This window comes from Pterocles gutturalis, unplaced genomic scaffold (assembly GCF_000699245.1).
Source record: "Pterocles gutturalis isolate BGI_N339 unplaced genomic scaffold, ASM69924v1 scaffold23649, whole genome shotgun sequence".
In the NCBI taxonomy this organism is placed as follows: Eukaryota; Metazoa; Chordata; class Aves; order Pterocliformes; family Pteroclidae; genus Pterocles; species Pterocles gutturalis.
This window is the reverse complement of record NW_010133852.1, coordinates 9,217-32,208: the sequence shown is the minus strand read 5'-3', so window position 1 is coordinate 32,208 and position 22,992 is coordinate 9,217. Positions and strand designations below refer to the sequence as shown.

Below are 22,992 nucleotides of genomic sequence, written 5' to 3'. Positions count from 1 at the left end.
TCCTGCTGACACTAATGAGTTCTGAATTCCTACTCATTTGAGAGCACTGGGGACAAAATTTAGGTCCAGCCATTTCCTTCAGTGGGACAGCAATAACAACAATAAACTCTGCACCCTACTGTTGCAATGCTTGTCAGTTCAGACGACTCCAAGCCATTCTTTACAAATTTCAAATGCCAAAATTCCAGTCCCCAGTGGAATTATCTGCCTTATTAGGCCCTATCAGTCAATCACCATGAAGCTCCACTAGGTAAAAAGAAGTAAAATTAATTCTGGAGTAAGACAGTGACAGATCATAGAAACCCTTACGTATACTTATTTATACCATCTGAGGATCTGATTCCTATCTGCATATAAAATATCATGGAAGGTGTTAATGAAGCAACAGAAAAGCCTACATCAAACATATCCTGTGCTTATCTTATTAGGAAATTGAGATCTCAGTGACTTTGAGAAAGTCAGAGAGCAACGGTTATGGATTCTCTGTAGTTCTTAACAAAGTGGACAACTGCCTGTATGTTGATGAAATCTTGAATGAGCCTGCCCTGTCTGATGGAAGACTAAGAAGGGGAGACAGAATCATTATGGTACAGTAATCACTTGAGTTTATACAGAGGAGAGAATATTTGCAGATCAATATCATTTAGCTTTGGTATTCTTCCTTCCATAGGGTCCAGTTTATCACATATTTAGGCATGCAAGTGCAAGTGAATCATATAATAAATGCAATTCTGCTGACTTCAGTAGTACAAATTTCAGATTGAATAGATTGTATGACCAGGCAATGACATGAATCATGGAGCTGCAAAGCAAGACAACCAAGACATTAAATGCTTTCCTAAATGACGTAAATTGAATTAATGTAATAAGATAGGTGACATACGAAGGATGCAGGATTTGTGTCCTTTGTCATGTATGAATAAAGCCTGTTTTCAGCCTGGTTCATCTTCAGTTTCTTGTATTAGGCTGTCTTCCTTGTTTTTGTGCTAAAAGACCTTGAGTTTCAAGAAAAGAGCTATTTTTACTAAAACACTGCATTCAGAAAAATAACAGTTCAACAACGAAATCTTACTGCAATGTTAATGATTGCATTCACTAACATTAAATACCACAGAAAAGCATTAACAGTTAAGTTAAAACTAATTTAAGTTCTTATGCAAAATTTAGAGTGGAGGGAGAATGCATGATCGTCACTGAGATTTATGACATCATTTTACTGGTTTCTCATTTAGGTGAATGGAATTGATATCACATCTTTGCCATGCAATGAAGCCCTAACTTTACTGCAAAGCTCTCCTCCTGATCTGCATCTTCTGATTGGTCGTGCTAACAGTGATCCACGTCCTTCTATTAGGCGAGATGAGATTCCTGAAATTACTCTCACAAAAGGTGCCAATGGACAGCTAGGTGTGTAGTAAATACTATGCATACTTTTCTGGACAGGGATTACAGCAATCATAACAATCATAAGCAACATATGATCCTGAATTACCTTGACACCTTTATGCTCTCCTCTACCACCCATGACCAAGGAAGGGAGAGCTTTATTTTGGGCAAGGCCTTAAAGGGAAGACTAATATCTCTCTATTAGACCAATGAAGATAGTTGGAAAATTATCTTTGTATTATCACCCTATCAGCTGAAGTTTCTGGCAGATGTCCAGTCTCGTATTTTTATGTTACTGATATACAGAAGTTGTTGCTAGTTAGATAATAATGTCTGCTCCCTGCTGAGATACATAAAGATCTATTTGGAGTGAAAGAAAAAAAAAAAGAAAAGAAAAGCAAAGTTCAAGAAGAATGAGCCACTGGTTAGGGCAACAGCTTGCTATTCAAAAAAATCCTTGATTCAACACAGACACAAGGCTTTATCTACATTGTGCAATACAAGTGATAGAAGAAATCCCCACAGTGCAAGTATCTTGGTATTTCTGCAGAATGTGGTGAGTACTGCACAGAGATAAGCCTACAGACCCAGGAAGCAGTATAGCTATATTTGTTCAGGTACAGCATCCTATTTCCAGCTCAGAAACTAGCCTCTTCAGAGACTGAATATTGTTGCACAAGTCTGTTTTGCACTGTATAGGTGTCTCCTTAGTTGTGATATAGCTCTGTTCCTTATGTCACTCTAAAGACTGCAAGGCACTTAAGCACTCTGGTAATGAGGGAGCTACTGCTATGCGGCTGTCTTATTCAAATGACTATTCAACATCAGGTGAAATAAAGCACTATGGAATAGCTGAAGTGTAGAGATCGACAATACCATTTAAGTTTTTTCCATACTTTTTTAACATCTAATTGCATTTCAGTCTCCCAGTCCAGCTCTTACATCTTGTCTCACTGGTGCAAGACTGTTGTTTATAGTGTCGGTGATTTTTTTAAGCCCATCTTTCAGTGACCCACATCTGTTCCACTAGGCTTATGTCACTGGCAGTGAAATTCAAAGCACACTGACACAAAAGATGCTTTCTCTGCATTATTCTAGGCTTGAAGCTGACAGGAGGAGCTGGAAGCAAGTTACAAGGTATTTATGTGCTAGAGATAGTGCCTGGCTCTCCTGCCAGTGTGGAAGGCAGTTTGCAGCCACGAGATCAAATTGTTTACATCTGTGGACTGTGGACTGAGGGCATTAGCCTGGATGATGCAGTAAGAGTGTGTGAAGCTGCCACCCAGAATGTCCAAATCAAAGCTACAAGGTAAATCTGAGCCAACAAAGTAAATCTGAGCATACTCAATCTCAATTCTAATGTTAAACCCGGTTTCTAGATTTTACATCAAGTCAAACAAGAAAACCGAGACAAACTACAAGAAAAATGCTTTACCCCAAAGCTCTGAAGGTTGCAACCTGATACATAACATCCATAAGATATCTTAACTACTTGTAATCACAACTAACATAGTGAATACAAGTAGACTCGTACGACACAAATGAGAACTCTTCAAACTTCATAATTCAAACACAAATGTGAATCCTTTAACTGTGAGGCTGGGCACTATTTTCAGATATCCTGTTCTCCAGGGAAAATCTTCTTTGTATTTCCACCACTAGTGCCAGCCTTCTCCGTACATTCTCAGATTCACAACTACAGGCAAGAAGCTACCTCTGATGGGAAACTCTGATTACTTCCAACAGCCAAATGTTTTAGAAAGGTGTTAAAAATGCAGCATTTGATCTGCAGCAAGTTAAGAATTTCCCTCATCAGTTCTTGGCTGCACTTTAGATTTATTGTGTTCTACAGTCTGATAGAGCATCAGCAGAGGTTCTGGACTGATAGAAAAATAGCTTCCAAAGATGTCAGAGGAAAAGTCAAATAGTAACCCAAAAGTAAGTTACATAACCAGCGTTAGCAATAGTGTGTCTGCCACTGATTTGTTAATGTGGTTCAAACTTTTATCAATGTTTTATTAAACATTGCATTGCACTAGCAGATGAAGAAACTGCAGCCTCTTTATACTTCTTGCTATATAAGCAGTTAGTAGGCAACACACCCTGATTGTAAGAATTTACAAACAGAAATAGGGAAAGGGAATTACAAAAGATCATTCCCACTTTATAGAGGGGGAACTGAGGCTGAATTAAGAATGTACCACAAAGCAGTTTGTATTGGGAGAGATGGTTTAACGTGTTCTTTCTTTCCCCAACCCATTTAAATAAAATGTTTCCCTGTTATTAAATACAGTCAAATATTTTATATACTAATATAAATGCTCTTTAGGAAAGCACCATTAACTGAATCATAGAAGTACAAATACCATTTAGACAACTGACTTTCTAAAAATATTTTTCATATGTGCTTTACAAAGCATGCAGCTCTTAATGGCTCACATATTTCCCTTTTTTCTGCCCCCAGAAATGGCAATCCAGTGGTTCCTATAGAGCAGGAAAACAGTAAGTAAGGCTAATATTTTTGGGCTTTAGTTCAAAACTTGGTTCTGATTTTGGAAATAAGCATAAGGTATTGATTCATTGCAGTTAAAACGTTATTAACAGACTTTGCACTTAGTATTTCTGTTACAACTGTTCTAGGGTCTGAAGAAAAATTGGTAGCTCTTTAAAGATAGAAATAAAATGTATAGTTCTTGCTAAAAAAATGATTTCTTGCATTTTGCATGGTCAGTTTCTAGTTTTTAATTTGTTGTTATTAAACAGGAGTTTTATGTGGTCATATTTCAAAATCTGTTTTGATTTAAACTACTCTCTAAGGGGATTTCCATCACTTTTTGAGTCGCTATTTAGTATAAGCCAGTACTTCATCATCTAGACCAACTTTTTAAACTGTATCAATAAATCTATAGAAAATCAGAAACAGGCAGCACCAATATCCTTTAGTAAACATTAGAGCCTTCCTATTGGGGATGGTATTTATTATAACTGACACAAAACTTCAGTCATCATCTGCACTACAAAGAGTTGACCAGAATTGCTCTAGCAGTAGAAGGAGTCTCAGCAAGCAGAGGTTGCATCTGCACTACCAGGTGCAAGGATAGTTATAATGTCTATGTCACTGCGTAGAATGAGTGTTAGCTATGCAAGTAATACTTTCCAGTGTACATGTGGCTGGAGGGTTAAGTTAGACCTGACACACAGTTTCATTTACCTGAATAAATTATTCCAAGTCAAGCTAGTTACAGATTTCCTACTCTGCAACAACCAGCTATGTGTTTGTTTATTTTATAAACTGAAGCAGTGTATTTCACTTACTGAAGAACAAGCTTCTTTGAATTTACTACAAGACACAGATAAAGTTATAGGTACTATGGTATAACTAAAGCATGTTAAATGCATGTCCTGTTAGGACATTGCCTATACATCCTTGGTCCCTGATTTGGAGCTTAGAAGCTTTGCAGTTTCCAAGATTTCTCAAGACACCTTCAAAATAGGTTATGAGATTAGATCCACACCTGATACAGATTTATGAACTCTACAATGGTACAGTTACCTGCCTCTCTTATAAAACAAGATTCTTCCCTTTTGTAAGGCACTGTAAAAAATCTATAGTAATTTGGTATTTGGTGTTCTGTTTGCTATAATCCCCGATAGATTTATAGATAAATCTATAATAATTTGCTATTAAGGAAGCAGGCCTTGATTTTATAGACTTTCTTGGTTACAAAAGTGCATACTAAAATTGCAAATGGAACAGGGAGCGCTTTTTTTTTTTAACAAGAGAACACTCATCATTTTCTAATTCATACATTAAGAGTACTTTGTGGAAGACAACTAACATCACCAAGCTATAATAAAGCAAAATCAGAAAACTGCAGGTGGATGGGAGAGGTGGTCAAGAAACACACATTGTCTTCTTACATACCCATCTCTGCAGACACTAACACACCCTGCTTCTTCCTCTGCCTGATCGACACATTTCTAGAATGACTCATTCTGATCTCTGATTCTTGTTGATGCAATGTCTCCGCAATTCATGACGGAATTGTTTATATCACTGTGCAAATTGGCAAACTTAATCATGCAGTAGTAAAGTGTCTCAAACTGCCTCGTATAGTATCAATATTGGATATTGATGCTTTGTATAATAATCTAAGCACAGAGTTTACATTCCCTTGTGCATATGAAGGTTAGCAGGAGGCCTGTTAGAACAAACCTACATGTATGCTTTTTGGGCCACCTGCTGAGACAGAGAAAGCCAATATTTCTTTCTCAAATGAAATTTCCCAAGAACAGCATCTGCCACATCAACGTGGCAAGGAACTTGAAATTTTCCATTAAGGTTTATAAAAATTTTGTGCCCTCTCTTTGAAAGAAGTCTGTAGGTGGTACCAGCAGCACCTTGGAAAGATTAATGCTTCATTAACAAAACTGCCTCCCCTCAGAGTTTCAGAACACATTTATACATTACCTGTTGTCCATTCAACGTCTGTGACCCTGTAACATGCAGCTTTTAAACCTTGCTTTGGAACCTGCTCATTGAGAGGTAAAAAGTCTACAGACATAATGCACAGAACATAATGTACAGAAGACTCAGTTCACAGTTCAGGAGTGTAATCCCACATAAGACCACAGGAATTTTTTTGTATTTTACATGTCAAAATATAAAATGTTTCATTATGTCTCTGAATACAATTTTGAGTGTTATACAATAGAACATTTTACCAGTACAACTGTGTAAAAATTGTTTCTGCTTTTTCACAGAGAAACATTTGGAGGAAAGAAACTGTGGTACTCAGCAAAACACTCCAGATTCTCCAGAATGTAAGGTAAATGATACTTTTATCAAGTGTGAGACAGTCCATCAAGTGAAGTGCACTACATGGAATGAGATTTTTTAAATTGTGGTTTTTAATGTATTAGCTTCCTCTCCAGCTTCTTTGAAAATGTGAATATAATGCATTTGGAGAGTGTCCTATGAAGTTTTGTATTGCTTCAGCATTCCTGGACTAGAATACACTGAGCACTTCTTGGGGTCTGACTCTTCTGCTGCTGTTTTTCAATGCACAATATCACTATTTTACCAGCTTGGTAATATAAGTATGACTCATATGGTGTAGCCTGTCCATTAGGTCTTCGTAGTACTTTTAACAGCTTACAAGATTAGTTTAGAAAGAAAGTAGCGCAGGAAGAAGATACAGAATGTCACAGCATGGGATTTTGGGGAAAAGAAATATAACTGTAATTGTGAAGCATTTTCCCCAACAATCTTTGAAACCTCAGATTAATATGTTTCATTTTGAAATTCTCATATGGGGCATTTGAAAAGAGAGTAAAATTACTCCAAATCTTTGGAGTATTATGCAACATTGACATAAACCATAATGGCTTGAATTTGGCAAGAGTAATGCCATTTTTGAAACAATGAGTTCCTAAAATACGCAGGTGTGTTCTTTGAAAAAAAGAACTCCATGCTCAACATACAATGCTTCAAAATTCTTACAAGTGCAAACATCACTTATGTTTGTGGAAACATGTGGAACATAATGTTACTTGGAATTGAAATTACACACATTGGGACTGATATTTCATGGGAATAGATTTAGAAAAAAGGGCTATCTCTTGTTAAATTAGACCTCCAACCTGGCATAAAAATTGGAACAATTTTATCTTTTAAGTCATCACTATTACTGCTTCTTCCAGACCATTTAACACATGATGGTTTATCTGTTCAACTTGCTAAAATAATTTCTGAGGATGATATTTGCAACATTGGAACTAGTCATGCTGCAAGTCATAAACACTTCTAGGTTGCTGCGATTTCTAACATAATACTTGATCCTAAAAGAAGCAGCTGATTTTAAAACTGAATTAAGAGCTAAAGCCAAGCAGATGGGTATGTTGGTGTTGCAAGGGTAAGTTTTTCATTACAGAACAGTAGAAGAATGGATTATGTACTGTGTTACTGTCATGCTGGAGAAAAGTGACTTGTTGTCAATCAAGGTGATATATTTGATATAAAACAATTACAAAATAACATGTTTCTTTGCTCTTAAGAGGTTATTTTCCCCTCCAGCAATTGTTTAAAAAGATTATGGATATAAGTACGTACTATTTTCATTCTGATACATACATGCAGCTGCTACATTAATCACTGGAAGCTCTATACACCTATTCAAGAGAAGTATATATCCCATAATCTACATCAGCCAGTGAGGAATGTGAAGCATAATGGGATTCTTTGGTATTAAAAATGCAAACAAAACACAGCCCTGAATAAACTCCACTTTAGGCTGCATCCTTTTCTATTGCAGGACTTCATTATTAAGATTGAGCTGGAAAAGGCAGAAAATGGAAGCCTAGGATTTGCACTGGTAGGTGGAAGAAATGGCAGGGCTATCCTAATAAAAGCCATCAGCCCAGACAGCATTGCAGATCTAGATGGGAGGCTTCAGGTTGGTGACATCCTGCTTAAGGTAATTGTTTTGGCCTACATTTTCTCTAGTTACTCCATGAGCATTCTGTTCAGTATAAAGGTTGGGCAGACTGGAAATCTGAGGCTGCCTGGCACAGTAACACATAGAAGATGGTGTCCCTCAGCTCCTGGGCTGTTCTGGCCTGCCCTCACTCCTTTTCTGGAGTTCAGCTTCCCGTGGAACTGGGCCTTTCCACAGCTGGAGGTGGCCGTTGGGCACTCCAGAAGAGAAGCAGACCCAGTACAGCAGGGCAAGTGGCAAAGTGCAACTGCTCCACAGCAGTCCACATGAAGAAAAAATCAGGGAAACAAGTTAACTGACCAAGTGTGCATATAACAGCTAACCAGGAGGATACTGGGAGAAACCTACCATCAGTGCCAGTTAGCTATTATCAAGGCAAGCAAAAAGCACTGGAATTAGAGCTTCTGAATCTTTATTTAAAATCTTACTATCTAGACCACCTTTTAATATAAATAATATTTCTTTTTTTTTTCTCCCAATTTATTTTTTCTTCCCACTCCAGGAGTTTCAATACTTTTGTTTCCTTTTCTATTTTTAATTTACTTCCATTTCTCCTCCATCTTCTGTCTGAAGAGTGCAGGAAACAATGCCCTCTTAGTATCTCAGAAGAGATACAGACTATACTTTTGTGGTCTACTGCTGACAACCATGGTATAAAGAAGTAGAGAGGAGAAGATCAAGCAAGTTACTAAAATGGAAGGGGACGAGGACACATGAAGTGCAAAGAAGTTATACAAAGATTGCTCAGTGCTGAGATATGTGATTTTAAAAATCTTTCTGTTACAGGGATCTGGAAGTACTTATCATTGTATTTTTCAGGTTAATGAGACTTTTGTGTCTGGTCTGCCACGCCAAACTGTTATAGATTTGCTGCGCAAGGCTCAAGGCACTGTTCAACTCACTGTCTGCCGAAGCATGGCTTTGCATTGGGCTTATTCAGGCAATCAAAGCAACAGGATACCTTCCCCCCCAAACATAAAACCAGAGCCTGGTAAGCACCCACTTTGCTCAGTACGTGGTAAAAGTGGGATTAATGTGTTGTCCAAATTCAACTTTCCTATTAGCAAAACAATTCAATATTCCTAACTTTACAGTTAGTCCTGATTCATAGCTGTAGATACAAATACACTCTTCACTCTGACCTGCAGCTCTGGCTAAGCTACTCAAGACAGAGGACCACAGGGAAGGAATGCCTAAGTGTGATTTTTAAGTCTAGGAACAGTGGAAACAAAGCTGCAAGACCCTCAAAGATGCTTTAACTCAGCTTACGTATTTAAGTCATGAAGGCTCCTGGTCTGGTTTTACCCAACTTTATACAACTCACTGATGGAATCACAGACAGTTATTGACCCAGCTGCTAAAATACATTTCCCACAAATTTCGCATCCCAGCACTCCTACCTTATCTCTTGGAAGCACTACACCTCCTGTTCTGCCTGACAGACAGCTCCTCTCCCTTCTGTACTTGTTCGTGTTCAAATCCAGAAGCCTCTGCTCCCACATGGATTGCTATCAACTTGAGAGCACACCCACCTGCATAGGGCAGTACTTAGCTGACTAACTCTCATGGAAATAACTTGTGCTGCAGGCTCTGCTCTAATGAATATTCAAAATTTAAATACTAATTTAAGCTGGGAGTGAAAGCAAGGATATACTATTACCAATAGGTTATGGGTTTATATTCATCAACTTTATATTTCTTTGAACATTGAAATGTCTCCTATAATGTGGAATGAGAAGAATACAGAATTCCTCCTTAATACACCTTCTGGACTGCTGGTTACAAATTGGGGGCTTTGTTTCTAATCTTCTCAGGCAAGAAGCCACTGTCATTGCTATTTGCTTTCTCCTCAGCTGACTAGGAAAAGATGCAGATCTGACTGTGGGTTGTGGACATGCTTTACAGCAAACATTTATGCAGCTAGTCAGCTGTACTGATACAAACTTGCCTTGCATAGGTATTTTTGGCAATTCTGCTGTTAGGCAAGAGCTGCTTCTAGGGTTCAAGGATCCCAATTCTCTTTTTTTTTTCAGTATCTATTAGACTGAACCTAATCCTCTTGAACTCCTAGCCTGTGTCATAAGCACTGGACACTCCTTGACTTACTGGAAGGCATCCTGTGTGTTTCAAGAGCAAAGTTTTTCCATAGGATGAGAAAGCTATGCTCAGCAGTGGCCTGGAAAGAGGATGTTCACTGCTCCACCTAGCTTAATATTTGGGGTTAATGATGTAAAAAAAATGGAAGGATGGCTAGTTATAAAAAGGTGGATTGAAGCTCTTGCTCTTTTAAGGGTTTCACTTCAGTGAGACTAGCCTTTTTTCCAGCTCTACAAATTCAAGGGACGAGCTGTGGAGATGTTTATTTGCATCTCACATGACACTGGTGAATTACACAGTTGCTGGAAAGTTTAAACTGTTTTTGTGGACCAGCAAAACCCAATAATATTACAGAAGCACTGGCATCAAAGCTAATCTTTGTTTTTGTTGCAAATCCCAATGGTATTATAGAAGCACTGGCATCAAATCTACAGTATTTCTCCCTTAGCGCTCCAAAGAAACGGGCTGAGTTAGGGATAGCAGATTTAAATTCTATTTCAGGTTTTTTATAACTTCTATTGATACAGGGGTCTACTTCAGTGTATCTTCTGGCAAGCTGAATTGTTCTGGCTTCTTCAGAGGCGATATATGCCATTTGTGCTGTACTAACCCTCTCAGCGCATCCATGAAAGGAATATTCCATGCCAGTTTCTGCAAGTGTATCTCAGTGCCTCTTCCAAGATCAAAGTTCTCTGGTGTGGGTGGCATGGAAGAAAATGATCTATGTTTTCCTGCTTTATAGGCACTTTACTTTCATTTTGTTTTCTGGTATTCAGATAGTGCTGAGGAAAGCCTGCAAGCTCCACCTGTTTTCACTTTCAAGGAAGAAGAATCCAACCAGATGTGCACCAAGGTAAAATGTGAATCAGGCTTCTAGAAGTTATCAGGCAATGTACTTGTATCTTTATTTACAAAATGGGTTTGTTCCAATGCAGGTAAGAACCACACCTTCTTAATGAAAAAAGAGTAGTGTGAGGGAAGGGTGCTGCAATGACTGGAACTGATAATATTTGAATGAGTCAGGGGATTCCACTGAGATAAGAGCATATGTTTAGTGTAATATATATGCTAAAAGGGCAGGGGGAAGGAAAGTTGCATACGCAAGTCTAGTTCTACTGCTTTATTATATTGGAATGAGTGATTCTTTTAATTTGACCATTCTTTCAGTATTTCAAAACAATATACTTAAAAGGTTTCTATTCAGCTGTCTCTATTAATATTAATAACTCAAATGCACCCAAACGTCTTCAAATATGGTTATGTTTTAGAATTTTTGTAAGTCCTTCAAGACATTCCACATCAAATTTTAGAGCATCTATTATTTCTAATTTTACAACTGTAAAACTTCTCCTCAGAAAATATGAGAAGTATAGGTCTTCTTATCCTCCAGAACAAATGAAAAAAACAAACAGCACCTCAACCATTATAATCAAACTAGAAAAAGAAAAATGGAAGAAGTCCTTGACATGAATAAGGCGAGAAAACGTCGAAGAGGAATTTGTTTGAGGAAGTTTTAAGTACGTTGTTGGAATGTGTGTTGGAACTAAACTGTTAGAGATTGATGAAATGTAATATCAAAACAAGGTTATATCCATGATTGACAAAATACACTGAAGAAATAATATCGATGAGAAGTAGGAGATAGTACTAAGGTTACAGGTTCCTTATTAGATCCCTGAGTTAGCAAGGTATTAAGGCACAAATTTAGTTTTAAGCATGTGGTTAAGCCTATTTAGTTCAGCACAGCACATGCCTAATTTTAGCACATGCTAAATTTTATTGCTGAATTGGTTCCATTAACTCTCTCTTCTTCATTATTTCCAGCTTGACTTTAGCAGTCTCCTATGAATTGAAACTATTTATGCTTTCCTTTATAGAGCACAGCTGCCATCTATTCCAAAAATGTAGACTTTGAAAATGACAAGCTACTGAAAAAAAACAGATGCAAAAAACCAGCAGTAAAATACCTTTCCTTGGAAAATAGAAAACAAAAAAATCAATATAGCATTCTCCAATCAGTGTAGTCAGTGCAGAAACTAGGTAAATGGATTTATGATTAAATAAGCAGCCATTAATTCCCCTATTCTAACAGAAATTCAAGCACAAAAGTAAGAAAATAAGGTGTAAGTGGCAGATACTGCTAAGATTCCGTGGGGCATTCAATAGTTTATACTGTGTAACACGCCAGGGTGGTTGCTGAGTGCATCTGTAACATTAAGCAGGGAAAGAAGAAACATCACTCTGAACTAAAACTTAAATAATTATCTGTCAAGTGTTGCCATTGAGAAGGAGCCACTTCCACATACTAATGGCTGATGTTCTGTATCATCATTTCTCTAGGATTGAAAACCAGCCACCAATACTATTGCTTCTGCTGCATATGGAGGGTGATCAAGGATCTCCCTTCTCTATTAGTTGAGTGCTTTTTCAGTCGAGCAGCTGCATCCTGCTTCTGACAGCTGGCATCGTTGTGTCTGACATAAAAAAAATTAATTATTACCAACAATTCCATCTCAGACACTGGTGCTTTCTGCTTCCAAGAGCTGGGAAGTGAAGAGTGTGACTCATGATTCCTGTGATTGCATTTTCTTTATGAGATCAGATAAGATACAACTAACATGAACCTTTTCAAAGTTTAGTCACGCTTGCTAAGTTGTAGACATGTCTGAAGACTGTATTGTTATGAAACTCACAAATACAGATGATGTGGCTTTTTACTCCTAGTAGATAGTGCTATGTTGAATGAAAGTTAGATACGTTCTTCTGAAAGTGGAAACTATTCTATTTTCCCTTTCCTTCTTGAGTGAAGAGCACATCTTTGTCAGATATAAGAAAGAATGTCAATGAAAGTAACTATAGTCTTGTTGTTTCTGTGTACTGATTTTTCAAAGCCTTTTCTTATTTTAAACCTGCAGGATCCAGAAAGTACACACAATTCCCCTCTGCAAGGTCAGCTGGCTGGACAAGACTATAAAGATATCATCAATAACATGTCAGACAGGTAAGTCTTTAAAATGTAGTAAAACTATTAAAATAGTATTGATAATTTTTTCTTATATTTCCAGAGCTGTCCTAATACCGTATGCAAATACACTCTTGTCCCAAATGACAGAAATACAGTTCTACCGGAATGCAGCTCCATCTGCAGTGAGAGTTGCTGAACAGCTTCCACACAACTGCTAAAACAAATGAAACAGAAGCTTCTAGCTGTAACAGCTTAGGCAGCTAGCTTAAGCTAGCTTTAGCCTTTCTAGCAGAGGTGGAGAGACAAGAACCGTGACAGTATTAGTGCACTGGTGTCGGCAGAGGGACCATGGGTTTTACTAAGTGTTCCAAGCAGGTCTTGCAGCCTGTGCTGGACCCTGTGCTACTATGGCTGTAGTAATACAGATGTTGAACTCCAGACATCTGGGAATCAGAATCTGAGGATGTTACTCCAGAGAATGTACTTAGTACAAGAAGATAAGAATTTTACTTCAAACTTTAAATCTATAGTAGATGGGAAATCAAAGAACAATGGAGTGTTGATAAGACACGGGCAGTTTTATCTATTACAATGATGCAGAATATATGAAATATGATTTTTTATTTATCACTTATAACCCACATAAATGGAAACATGTACTAAATCTTTACATTTAAAACTTAAAATGCTCTAAGAACAGTACTTGGCCAATCAATTAGGGATGAAATTCTTCCCTAACTTACCTGCTTGCAGAGATGAAGTTTGAAAAAAAGTTTGAGAGTATCTGCAAGTGAGAACATCCATGTGTACATAGGCTCAGTGCCACTTGCTATGATCTCATTGCTAATATAACATTATCTTGTGATATATCAGTTAATCAGGTGTGATTTCTATTATCTTGCTCTGTGAGAAAGACACATATATGCATCTATGGCTAATACAAAATCATCCTATCATATATAGGGATAACAAGTATCTTTTCTGGTTGTTTTGGAAATAGGATGGTTTTCTAGCCCCTGTCCTGTAATCTGAATCTTTTTACTACCAGCATTTTCTGGTATTTCTATTTTCTATTGCAAAAGATTTGTGTAACTTGAACATGCACAGCCTGCAATGGTTACTGATATTTGCAAAGCTACTACTTATCACCTTATTCTCCCTCTTAAGTGTACCATTTACTATTTCTAACATTATGTATTATTATCATACATAGGATATGATAATGTAAGACACTGATATGCTTAAACCTACATAGTTAAATGTTAGGTCTGAGATTACTGGAGTTAGCCAGTAGAGGAATATTTGACTTATTCTGCACATATCATAGTTGTATTCTGGATTGCAGGCATATCTTTTACCTAAAACATATTTAAGGGCTCTAAAATTTTCTAAGTACTTTAGGAAACAGTAGCAAGCAAAGCCTATTTAGCTATGATTGCCTAACAACTGAAAAATGTCATACATGAAAGCAGTCACTCAAGAAAGTTAAAAGTGAACAAAAATAGATTAGAAACAAAACTTTTGTAGGGTTCAGATTATCAAAGCTTCTGCTGCTTCCATAAGACCATTCATATCTGAAGGGGGCCTACAGGAGAGATGGGGAGGCACTCTTGATCAGGGAGTGTAGTGAGAGGACAAGGGGTAATGGGTATAAGCTGAAAGAGGGCAGATTTAGACTAGACATTAGGAAGAAATTTTTCACTGTGAGGGTGGTGAGACACTGGAACAGGTTGCCCAGAGAAGCTGTGGATGCCCCATCCCTGGAGGTGTTCAAGGCCAGGCTGGACGAGGCTTTGAGCAACCTGGGCTAGTGGAGGGTGTCCCTGCCCATGGCAGGGGGGGTGGAACTTGATGATCTTTAAGGTCCTTTCCAACCCAAACCGTTCTATGAGTCTATGATTCTATGATTCTATGATTCAACTGATGTTGTTCTACAGGTCACAGAAATATGCAGAATGTGAAGGCTGCAGAAGAGAGAGTCAGCAGTCCGAGTCAGACAACTGGAACAATGAAGATGATGATACACCCCACAGGATTTCCGTTCTACCTAGAAGTAATCATGCAAAAAGTTCTCTTGTTTCTTTAACATTATAGGCCAGCTCCTCCATATAGGTACAGTCAGAACAACACTAATGCCTTGTATACAAGCTAAGAAATTGCGGTTTATGTCTCAAAGACCAGGGCACTCAGGACACAAATTTACCCATACAAAGGCCATCAAACTTTTGCAACAGCCACAAGAAAAAGGCCTACACCACGAGCTCTCCAGCTCTTTTGGAGAAAAACTCACTATTTTTTACCAAACAAGCTACTGTTTTTACTCTACATGGTAACAAAATTTATCAATTGCTCCAGTAGAGTAGTGATATTTCCAGAGACATAAATGTTTATCTATCTTCTTAATCTGTCAAGTTTTGGATCAGAATATATGCTTCAGGATGAGACAATTAGTAAAACTGAATTCTGATTTTGGTGCATCAAAGATACTTCACATCTTGTTCTTGAAGGGGAGTGTGAGGTAAGATGAAAAGAACAGAAGATATTTTCTTACTTCAGGAAGGAAGAATTTGCAGTCATTATTCCTAGTAGTGGAGTGTGGCAATACTAATTTTCAGGAAAGTGTTGGAAATATGAAGATGATTCCATGTGAAGGTGTGGCCAGAGTCTCCTATATTTCTATAGACTAGCATTAAAGTTTACAATTCTGCAAGAACAGTTTATTTAGACTATACTATATTTAGAAACCATATGAGGCAATAAGTTGCAATAGCTGGATCTGCTTCCAAATCACATGAAATGTGGTGCTGGTTGTATCCATGGTGCTGACTTACTCTTTTTTCTGCTGCGAACATAAGTAAGCTAAAAATATTTTTTCATGTTTCACTTCCAGAGTATAAGCATCAAAATGTACTGAAGTACTGCAGCCCCCTAGTTTTTAAAGCCAAGACTTTGCACTACAAACAGTAATCATTAAAAACTCCTTTGTTTTTTTGGTGATACATAGGCAGAACCTTTGCTTCTGGAGATGAACTGACTCAGTTAATTAACTTTAAACAATCACTGACTGGAGCAGGCCCAAGGACTGGCATCACAGATTTTATTCAAGGCCTTCAGTTGTGGATCAAGAATCAAGAAGTGTTAAAGGAGTTTATGGTAAAGTGTGATTCCTTTTTAAGATTTGAGGGTTTAGCAGAGCTAAGAAAGTGACTTTTAGCAGCCTTCAGCAGCCTTCTGCATACTATATGGGAGATCCACTTCTATATCTTTACTGACTCCCCTTTCTTGGAGAATTATTCCAGCCAGAATGGGGCTTCTACTCCGGTGTTTGGATCTCTTTCTTTCCATGCAGATCAGGCTTACACTGTTCCCTCTCCAAAGATACTGCCCACATGGAATGAGAAATAAATAATACACAAAAGTAAAGTATGAATCACTTTTTCCTAGACTGACTTTTTCCCATTACCACCCCCAGCTCTGCTGAATATCTGCCTAAGAACTATTCCAGAGGTTTCATTAAAGCAAGAAATCCATGCTGCTAGGGATTCACTAGTGTTGATACACTTAGTTGAGGCAGGGAAAATATTTCACACAATGCTGCAGTGATCCATGGAACTCATTGCCACAAGATGCTATCAAAGTCAGGAGTTTTGTGAAATTAAAAAGTAACGTACCTTCGTAGATAATGAAAACACGTAAGTACATCTGATGGCATATGAATCATGAAAAAGTTTAAAATTAGGAAAGCATATAAAATGTCTTGTTTCAGATTAGAGTGCTCAGTTATCAGAAAATTCCCAAAGAACAGATTATTTCATAACTCTTCAACACAGTACTGGAATTTCCTTTAAAGGATGTACTCATCACGAGTGAAATAGATTGCTACCACTTTTCCGTAGTATTTACAACTTTATCAGTTTCTTTCACTTGCTTTTATATCTCTGATGTTCTGGGTAAAATATCCCACGTGTTCAAGTGTAGAGGATTTGCTAACTTTCTCCAAAGGCTCAAGGGCATGTATTAATTTCTATTCATTCCGTTCCATTACTGATGTAGGCATAGCAGAGTATGAGCTGAGTCACACATCTGTTCAGAAAACGTAAAGATCTAATAGGGAAAGCACTCTCTACCAAAGCCAATGATATTTTATCTGAGTAAAAGCTGTAGAAACTGATGAAGATATTGAAGATCTGTCACATGTATTTCAGTCCATATACACTGCACAGTGGCATAATGTGATGGCTGAGTATTATGCAATGCATATTAAAGAGGTAAAAGAATAAAGAAAAGTGAAGGTAACTCAAACCTGTAAATGAAATTAATTTTTTTTCCAGCTACACTGCATTCTGTTTCCCTAAATCTGCTATGAAGTACTTCACAACCATATGAATTGCACTTAACATAACTGTTGCTGTTCCCGATATCCATCACTTTCTCTGTCACTGAAAAGTATTCATTGACATTCACTACCTGTTAACAGTGCAATAGTTGGTGCTTCAGTCAGTATTAATATCAATTATGAATGCTCACATTTGGCCAAGACACTATTCCAAACATCTATTTTACAGCATTATACAACAGGGATCTGTAACGACAGGAGCTGAGGATGTGGGCTGAAAATCTTGCTTGAAAACGCTAGAAATTTTGTACAGGCTGAAGAAAATACAAAGCAATTTGAATTCCTTTCCTAGAAGCTTAGAGAAAGATGTACTGATTGTCTTCTGTAAGAAGTCTATTTGCCAGTCTTGGGTCACATATTTCTCACACTGACTCTGTAAGGGTTGTCTATAAAGGATGTGAACAACATGGCTTGACTATTTCTCTTTGATCTAGGCTTTAGAACATGTGAAACCAATAGATGACTGCAGAATTGGCAAAGCACCAGAAAACCAGGATAAAAACAGATATCAAGATATTGTTCCATGTAAGTATGCACACTAATGAGAACACACATTCAGTGAACAAAGACATCAGAAAACAGAAAAACAGCTATAACTACTGAGATGTAGCAGGCAAATCCCACCACATCCTTAGTCACAGAGAGCTCTGCTACTGATGAAATGTGTTGAGACTTTTCCAAAAGAGGTAGAGTTCATGTAAGGATATCTGCATTGCACAATACCTCATTTTCTGAAGTTATCGTCTTCCACAAGGCAGAACTTTGTCTGGTAGGGGGCCAGCTGTCTTGATGTTTCCTTTGCTCTTTCTCTATGTTTCTGTGGACAAGTGTAACTTAACTATAATAGCGGTTCTTTAAATCTATTTAAATGTAGAGCTACATCTAGTGCTTGTGACACGGTGGAATTCTGAGAAGTACAGTGGAAATCATAGAGTTATGTAGCTCTTGGAAAGATAAAAATTCTTTCTGAATTATTTGAAAGCATAATATCCAACCAGAGCTTTCAGCTGCTCAGCTCTGATCTGAGTCAGAAAAAAATTTAATTGCTGATGAGAAGTCATTTTAGAAAGATTTGAGTTCAAAAGCTGAATAGCTACTCTTAACAAGGATTCCCCAAGAGGTATCATAACAGGAGAACACCTTCTGGACCCTTGATGTCTTTCTAAACTGCAGGAGCAGGACAACACATGCAAAATTTGTAGCACAGTTACCTCTCTATATTAGTGATACAGTATACATTCTCAAAAGTTTCATCTTTTATAACACCAATATACAGTGACTGTGTTCCCATGCCATACATTAAAAGCAGTGCTGGATACACTATTTTGAATTACTGCCAAACAATTCTATGCTAATCAGAAGGCTTGTCAGAGTGTTACACAAGTATCTTAAATAAAGCTGCAGTGAACCATACAATTTATCAGTGGGAATTCCTGTTAGCAGTGATTAACATTAGTGCTACTAGCCAAATGTATTCTAAAATCCAGAGGCATACTTTGCTGCTAGAGGCTGAGGTTCCCCATCTCCTGAGTGCTAGAGATGGTAGAACTCCATTTCAGATCTACAGCTGAAAGAGCAACTTCCTGTTTCTGTGCAGATGATAAGACACGAGTTCCTCTGGGAGAAAAGAATGGCTATGTTAATGCAAGTTACATTAGAATGAAAGTTGGAGAAGAGGAACATTTCTATATTATAACCCAAGGACCTCTGCCATCCACGATGGGTGATTTCTGGCAAATGGTCTGGGAGAGTGAATCAAATGTGATTGCCATGATGACAAAAGAAGTGGAGCAAGGGCAAGACAAATGTCATCGATACTGGCCTGAACCTCCCCATGACTCTATAGACGTGGCTAATTTCCATCTCAGACTAGACAATTACCAGATTCTGGAATACTTCATAATTAGAACAATAGAAATTATCAACAAGCAGGTAAGTTGAGTATACTTAATACTTTCATATATTATTAAATTGATTAGATATTCTACATGAGTAAATACTAGCATTATTGTTTGCCTCTTTGGTAGTATTCGCTCAAGTATTTTTAGGAATGTAAAAATCTGAATAACAGGCATGAAATTAGGGTTAATGAGATGCTTCTTCTTTGCTCATTGCACAAAAACTTATCCAACATTACATGCATTTGGATAAGAATGTCCAAAAATTAGTCCTTTAATAGTCAAAGAGCTGGTGTGTTCAGTGTTTTGTAGAATTGCTTACTGTAAAGCAAAAGCAAATCAGCAAGAGCTGCTGGAGTGGGTTCATATTCTGTAATGGTGGCTGGAATTAAAGGGGGGAAGAAGGTGGTTTTCACCCTAGAATTTAGAACAAATGATATGTCTTTCATTCATGAAAAGACATGAATACCCATGAAACTACAAACCTAACAGCAAATTTTTAGAAACCTAACAAATACAGAATCCAGGTGTTAAGAACAAGGAAACCAGGACAAATGTAATTCCATCAGTCTGCCTTCATATTAAGTAAAGGTTTGCAAAAATTTCTGCAGAACATATTAATTAATGGAATAATTAAAAGATTTGTATTTGTGCCAGACTAACTTGGTGTCTTCTTCCATCAAGAAAACAATTTCTCTGTATAAAGAAAACACAATTCACTTTATGTCACTGACTGTGAAGAACAGTAAAACATTTGATATGAGTCTTCACAAAAAACTAAGATGGGAGGATGGGCCATTATATGTGACTGTTTCAATGAACGTGCTATGTTTGCTATGTTCATCTTGGACCAGTATCAAATTACTACAGAAAGCCACAGGTTTAATTCATCAGAAATCCCGACATGCATACAAATTCTTCTGATGGTAAAAATCCAGGTAGCTCTTTAATTGGTTGATTTGGTTTGTATTTTAGGGTATCTAATCACAAATGGTTATTTTATATCTGAGAGCCAGAATAGCATTTACAATCTTACTATCATGGCTATCATACTACTACCCTTCTGTTAGTACAGCTTAGTTCAGTTACAAAAACAATTTTAGTAAACAGTACTGGAATGTTCTAATTTAACAAATGTTTTTGTTTTTTCCATTCTAACCAACAAATAACATAACTACATCCTTTTGGGGCAATGGAGAAACTTCAGTGTCTCATCAAAATTATATGAAGTAAATTTCCTAGGCCTGTGTCTTCTGAGTGCATTTCTGAAAACCTAAAAGAAACCTTAACAGAGTCAAGTATAAAAAGCTAAAGAATTGTAGGGTAGATGAACAACTGACTAAGAGTGAGGCTGAAGGAAAATTTATGACTGGAATTGCTTGACAATCAGTCTTAGGACTGATGATTTTTAACATTTCTGGTCTTTCTCTTCCAGACAGAAAAGAAACGCATTATAAGTCATTTGCAGTTTACCACTTGGCCAGACCACAATACTCCCAAACTGGCTGAGCAGCTTGTAAAATTTATTTGTTACATGAGAAAAGTTCACCGTACAGGACCTATTGTTGCTCACTGCAGCACTGGCATTGGAAGAAGTGGAGTTTTGCTGTGTGTTGAAGTTCTGCTCAGCTATATAGAAAAAGATCTATGTGTAAGTATGAAACAGATCATCATTAAGTATTATGAACTTATATGGGGGTCAACAACATGTGGGGATATCTTAGACCAGAGTAATTACTGGTAGAATTCATGCTAACAAAATGCAATAAACCCAGCCTTTGATGTTTAAACAACAAAGATGATAACCACAAATATACTATTTGTAAAAGAACTGAGTCACAACTCTCCCATCTGAACATGCTTAAATCTTTTTTTATAACTTGAATGCCAATAAAATAAAAACTGTTCTTTTCTGGATAGTTCAACATCAAGCAGATAGTGAGAGATTTGAGAGATCAGCGTTTTGGCATGATCCAAACTAAGGTAAGTTCTGAATATTCAACTAGATTATAATTTTTAAAAGCCTTAATTAGTGGTACATATCCACATGCTTTGATCTGGGGTTTACAGCATAATTTTAGCCGTCTCATTTGAGGAAAATAATAGCCTTCCAGACAAGTGATGTCTAGATTTAGATATGAAAGATCTGTCCCTTATTGAGTGAAATAAAAGCAAAGCACCAATATAGTACAGATACCAGCCCCCTTCTTTTTTATTTGAGCAAAAAGAAAAGCAGAGATCAACAATGAAACCTGTGAGATACCGTAAACTCTACCCTGCAAAAATTGCAGCCTTCAGTTGAACTCTTGCTGTTACTGAGTTATCATCACCTCAATAAACTTTTCTACTGCTGAGTTAATCCTACCCCTGAAAAGAGTTTTCACCCAGGAAAAGACAAGATGTGGTTAACTCAATCTAGAGCAAACAGGTGGTGGGGAGAAAAGCAAGACAAGACTAGGATAAGTTCTTCCTATAGGCAAATATTTTAGCACATGCTTCAGTATATTTTTCTTCAGGACAATGATTAAGTATGTGATGAAAATTAAACAAATAGATAATGTTAATTGACCTAAATTAGACTTGAGCACATGCTTACAGGTACTGCATTGAATAAGAAAGCATTCCTGAACTTTTACAAGTGAAGTAACAAAAAGAACAAGGATACTCTTAAATATCTAAGTTTTTGTATCCAAGTTACAAAGATGCTGATGTTAGGAACAGCACTTCAGCCAGTTCATCCCTCTTTGTCTAGAATTTATGTTGAATGTAACCTGGTGTTTCACATTGGTGTCTCTGCGTACAGGATGAGTATTTACTCTGTTATGAAGTTGCACTAGAAGTCCTCCAGAACCTTCAAGCAATGGATTCCTACTGACTGCAATATGACTCTTCCCTGTTGGTATTCCTCTTGGACTCCAGGGACCACTCAGCAATTACTTTAAAGAAATGCCAAGCCAGCACAAACAAGTGTTACATTACATGCTTTGTTAGATTACTCTGATTTCTAAGGCATTTCAAAACCTTGCTTAAGTCATTTAAATCTTGGCTCACAGTTTGGAGAAACAGCCAGCCAGCACTGCGACACTGCTGTTAAATTGCCATGGACAATTTGTGTGTTCTGTGTAATAACATATTAATTGTCAGGAAACTATTTTGAGACTGTGACAAGAAGGTAGCAGTCTTTGGAATCAGCTTTACTGTCCAGAGGGCAACTACAAAGATCTAAGATTCTGTTGGTGTTGGTGGAACATCAATTGTTTCTTTACATATTGTGGTATACTCTTGGCGTCTGGACTGCAAGTCAGTATTTTCTACAGTAGTTATGCTTTTGTGTGGATGAACATAATTTGCTTTCCCTTGGTTGCTTGAACAATGTAGAATGATTTCCAGTCATCACTCCAGCCCGAGATCATCATCATCACTAGATATCTTAAATCAAGAAACTGACAGAAAAAATAGGATGCCTTTAAACCCTAGTTTGTTCTCTTCAAAGCAGGAAGAGTATTCTAAAAGTGGGACAGAATATTAGTTTTTCCCAGCAATATGAACAGCTGTAGATATTATCAGTATTCTTTTATTCTGCATCCATGTAAAAAGGAATGCACTACTAAGCCAGATGAAATGACTGTGTGTTCACACATACACATTTCATCTTCCCTTGATCTTTTCCATTGACTATCTTGTAATTCTTACCTAGGATCTGAACAAATCTGTGGGAAGTCCCACTAGTTTCAGTAGGGGCTGAATCAGATC

At 37.3% G+C, this 22,992-nt stretch overlaps 1 protein-coding gene across 1 annotated transcript in view; it reads left to right on the top strand.

Annotated features, from left to right (window-relative positions):
- Positions 1-21,222, top strand: part of FRMPD2 (FERM and PDZ domain containing 2) — a gene marked incomplete at its 3' end in the record, with an annotated part of 64,973 nt that extends 43,751 nt beyond the window's left edge. Inside the window, exons 30-44 of the mRNA XM_010081400.1 lie at positions 429-587; positions 1,233-1,407; positions 2,485-2,695; positions 3,851-3,888; positions 6,151-6,215; positions 7,701-7,862; positions 8,703-8,874; positions 10,757-10,833; positions 12,896-12,981; positions 14,883-14,998; positions 15,950-16,098; positions 17,776-17,866; positions 18,939-19,273; positions 20,675-20,890; positions 21,160-21,222. Of these exons, the coding sequence (XP_010079702.1) occupies positions 429-587; positions 1,233-1,407; positions 2,485-2,695; positions 3,851-3,888; positions 6,151-6,215; positions 7,701-7,862; positions 8,703-8,874; positions 10,757-10,833; positions 12,896-12,981; positions 14,883-14,998; positions 15,950-16,098; positions 17,776-17,866; positions 18,939-19,273; positions 20,675-20,890; positions 21,160-21,222 (2,115 nt within the window). The remainder of the gene's footprint in view (positions 1-428; positions 588-1,232; positions 1,408-2,484; positions 2,696-3,850; positions 3,889-6,150; positions 6,216-7,700; positions 7,863-8,702; positions 8,875-10,756; positions 10,834-12,895; positions 12,982-14,882; positions 14,999-15,949; positions 16,099-17,775; positions 17,867-18,938; positions 19,274-20,674; positions 20,891-21,159) is intronic.
- Between the last annotated feature and the right edge of the window lie 1,770 nt (positions 21,223-22,992).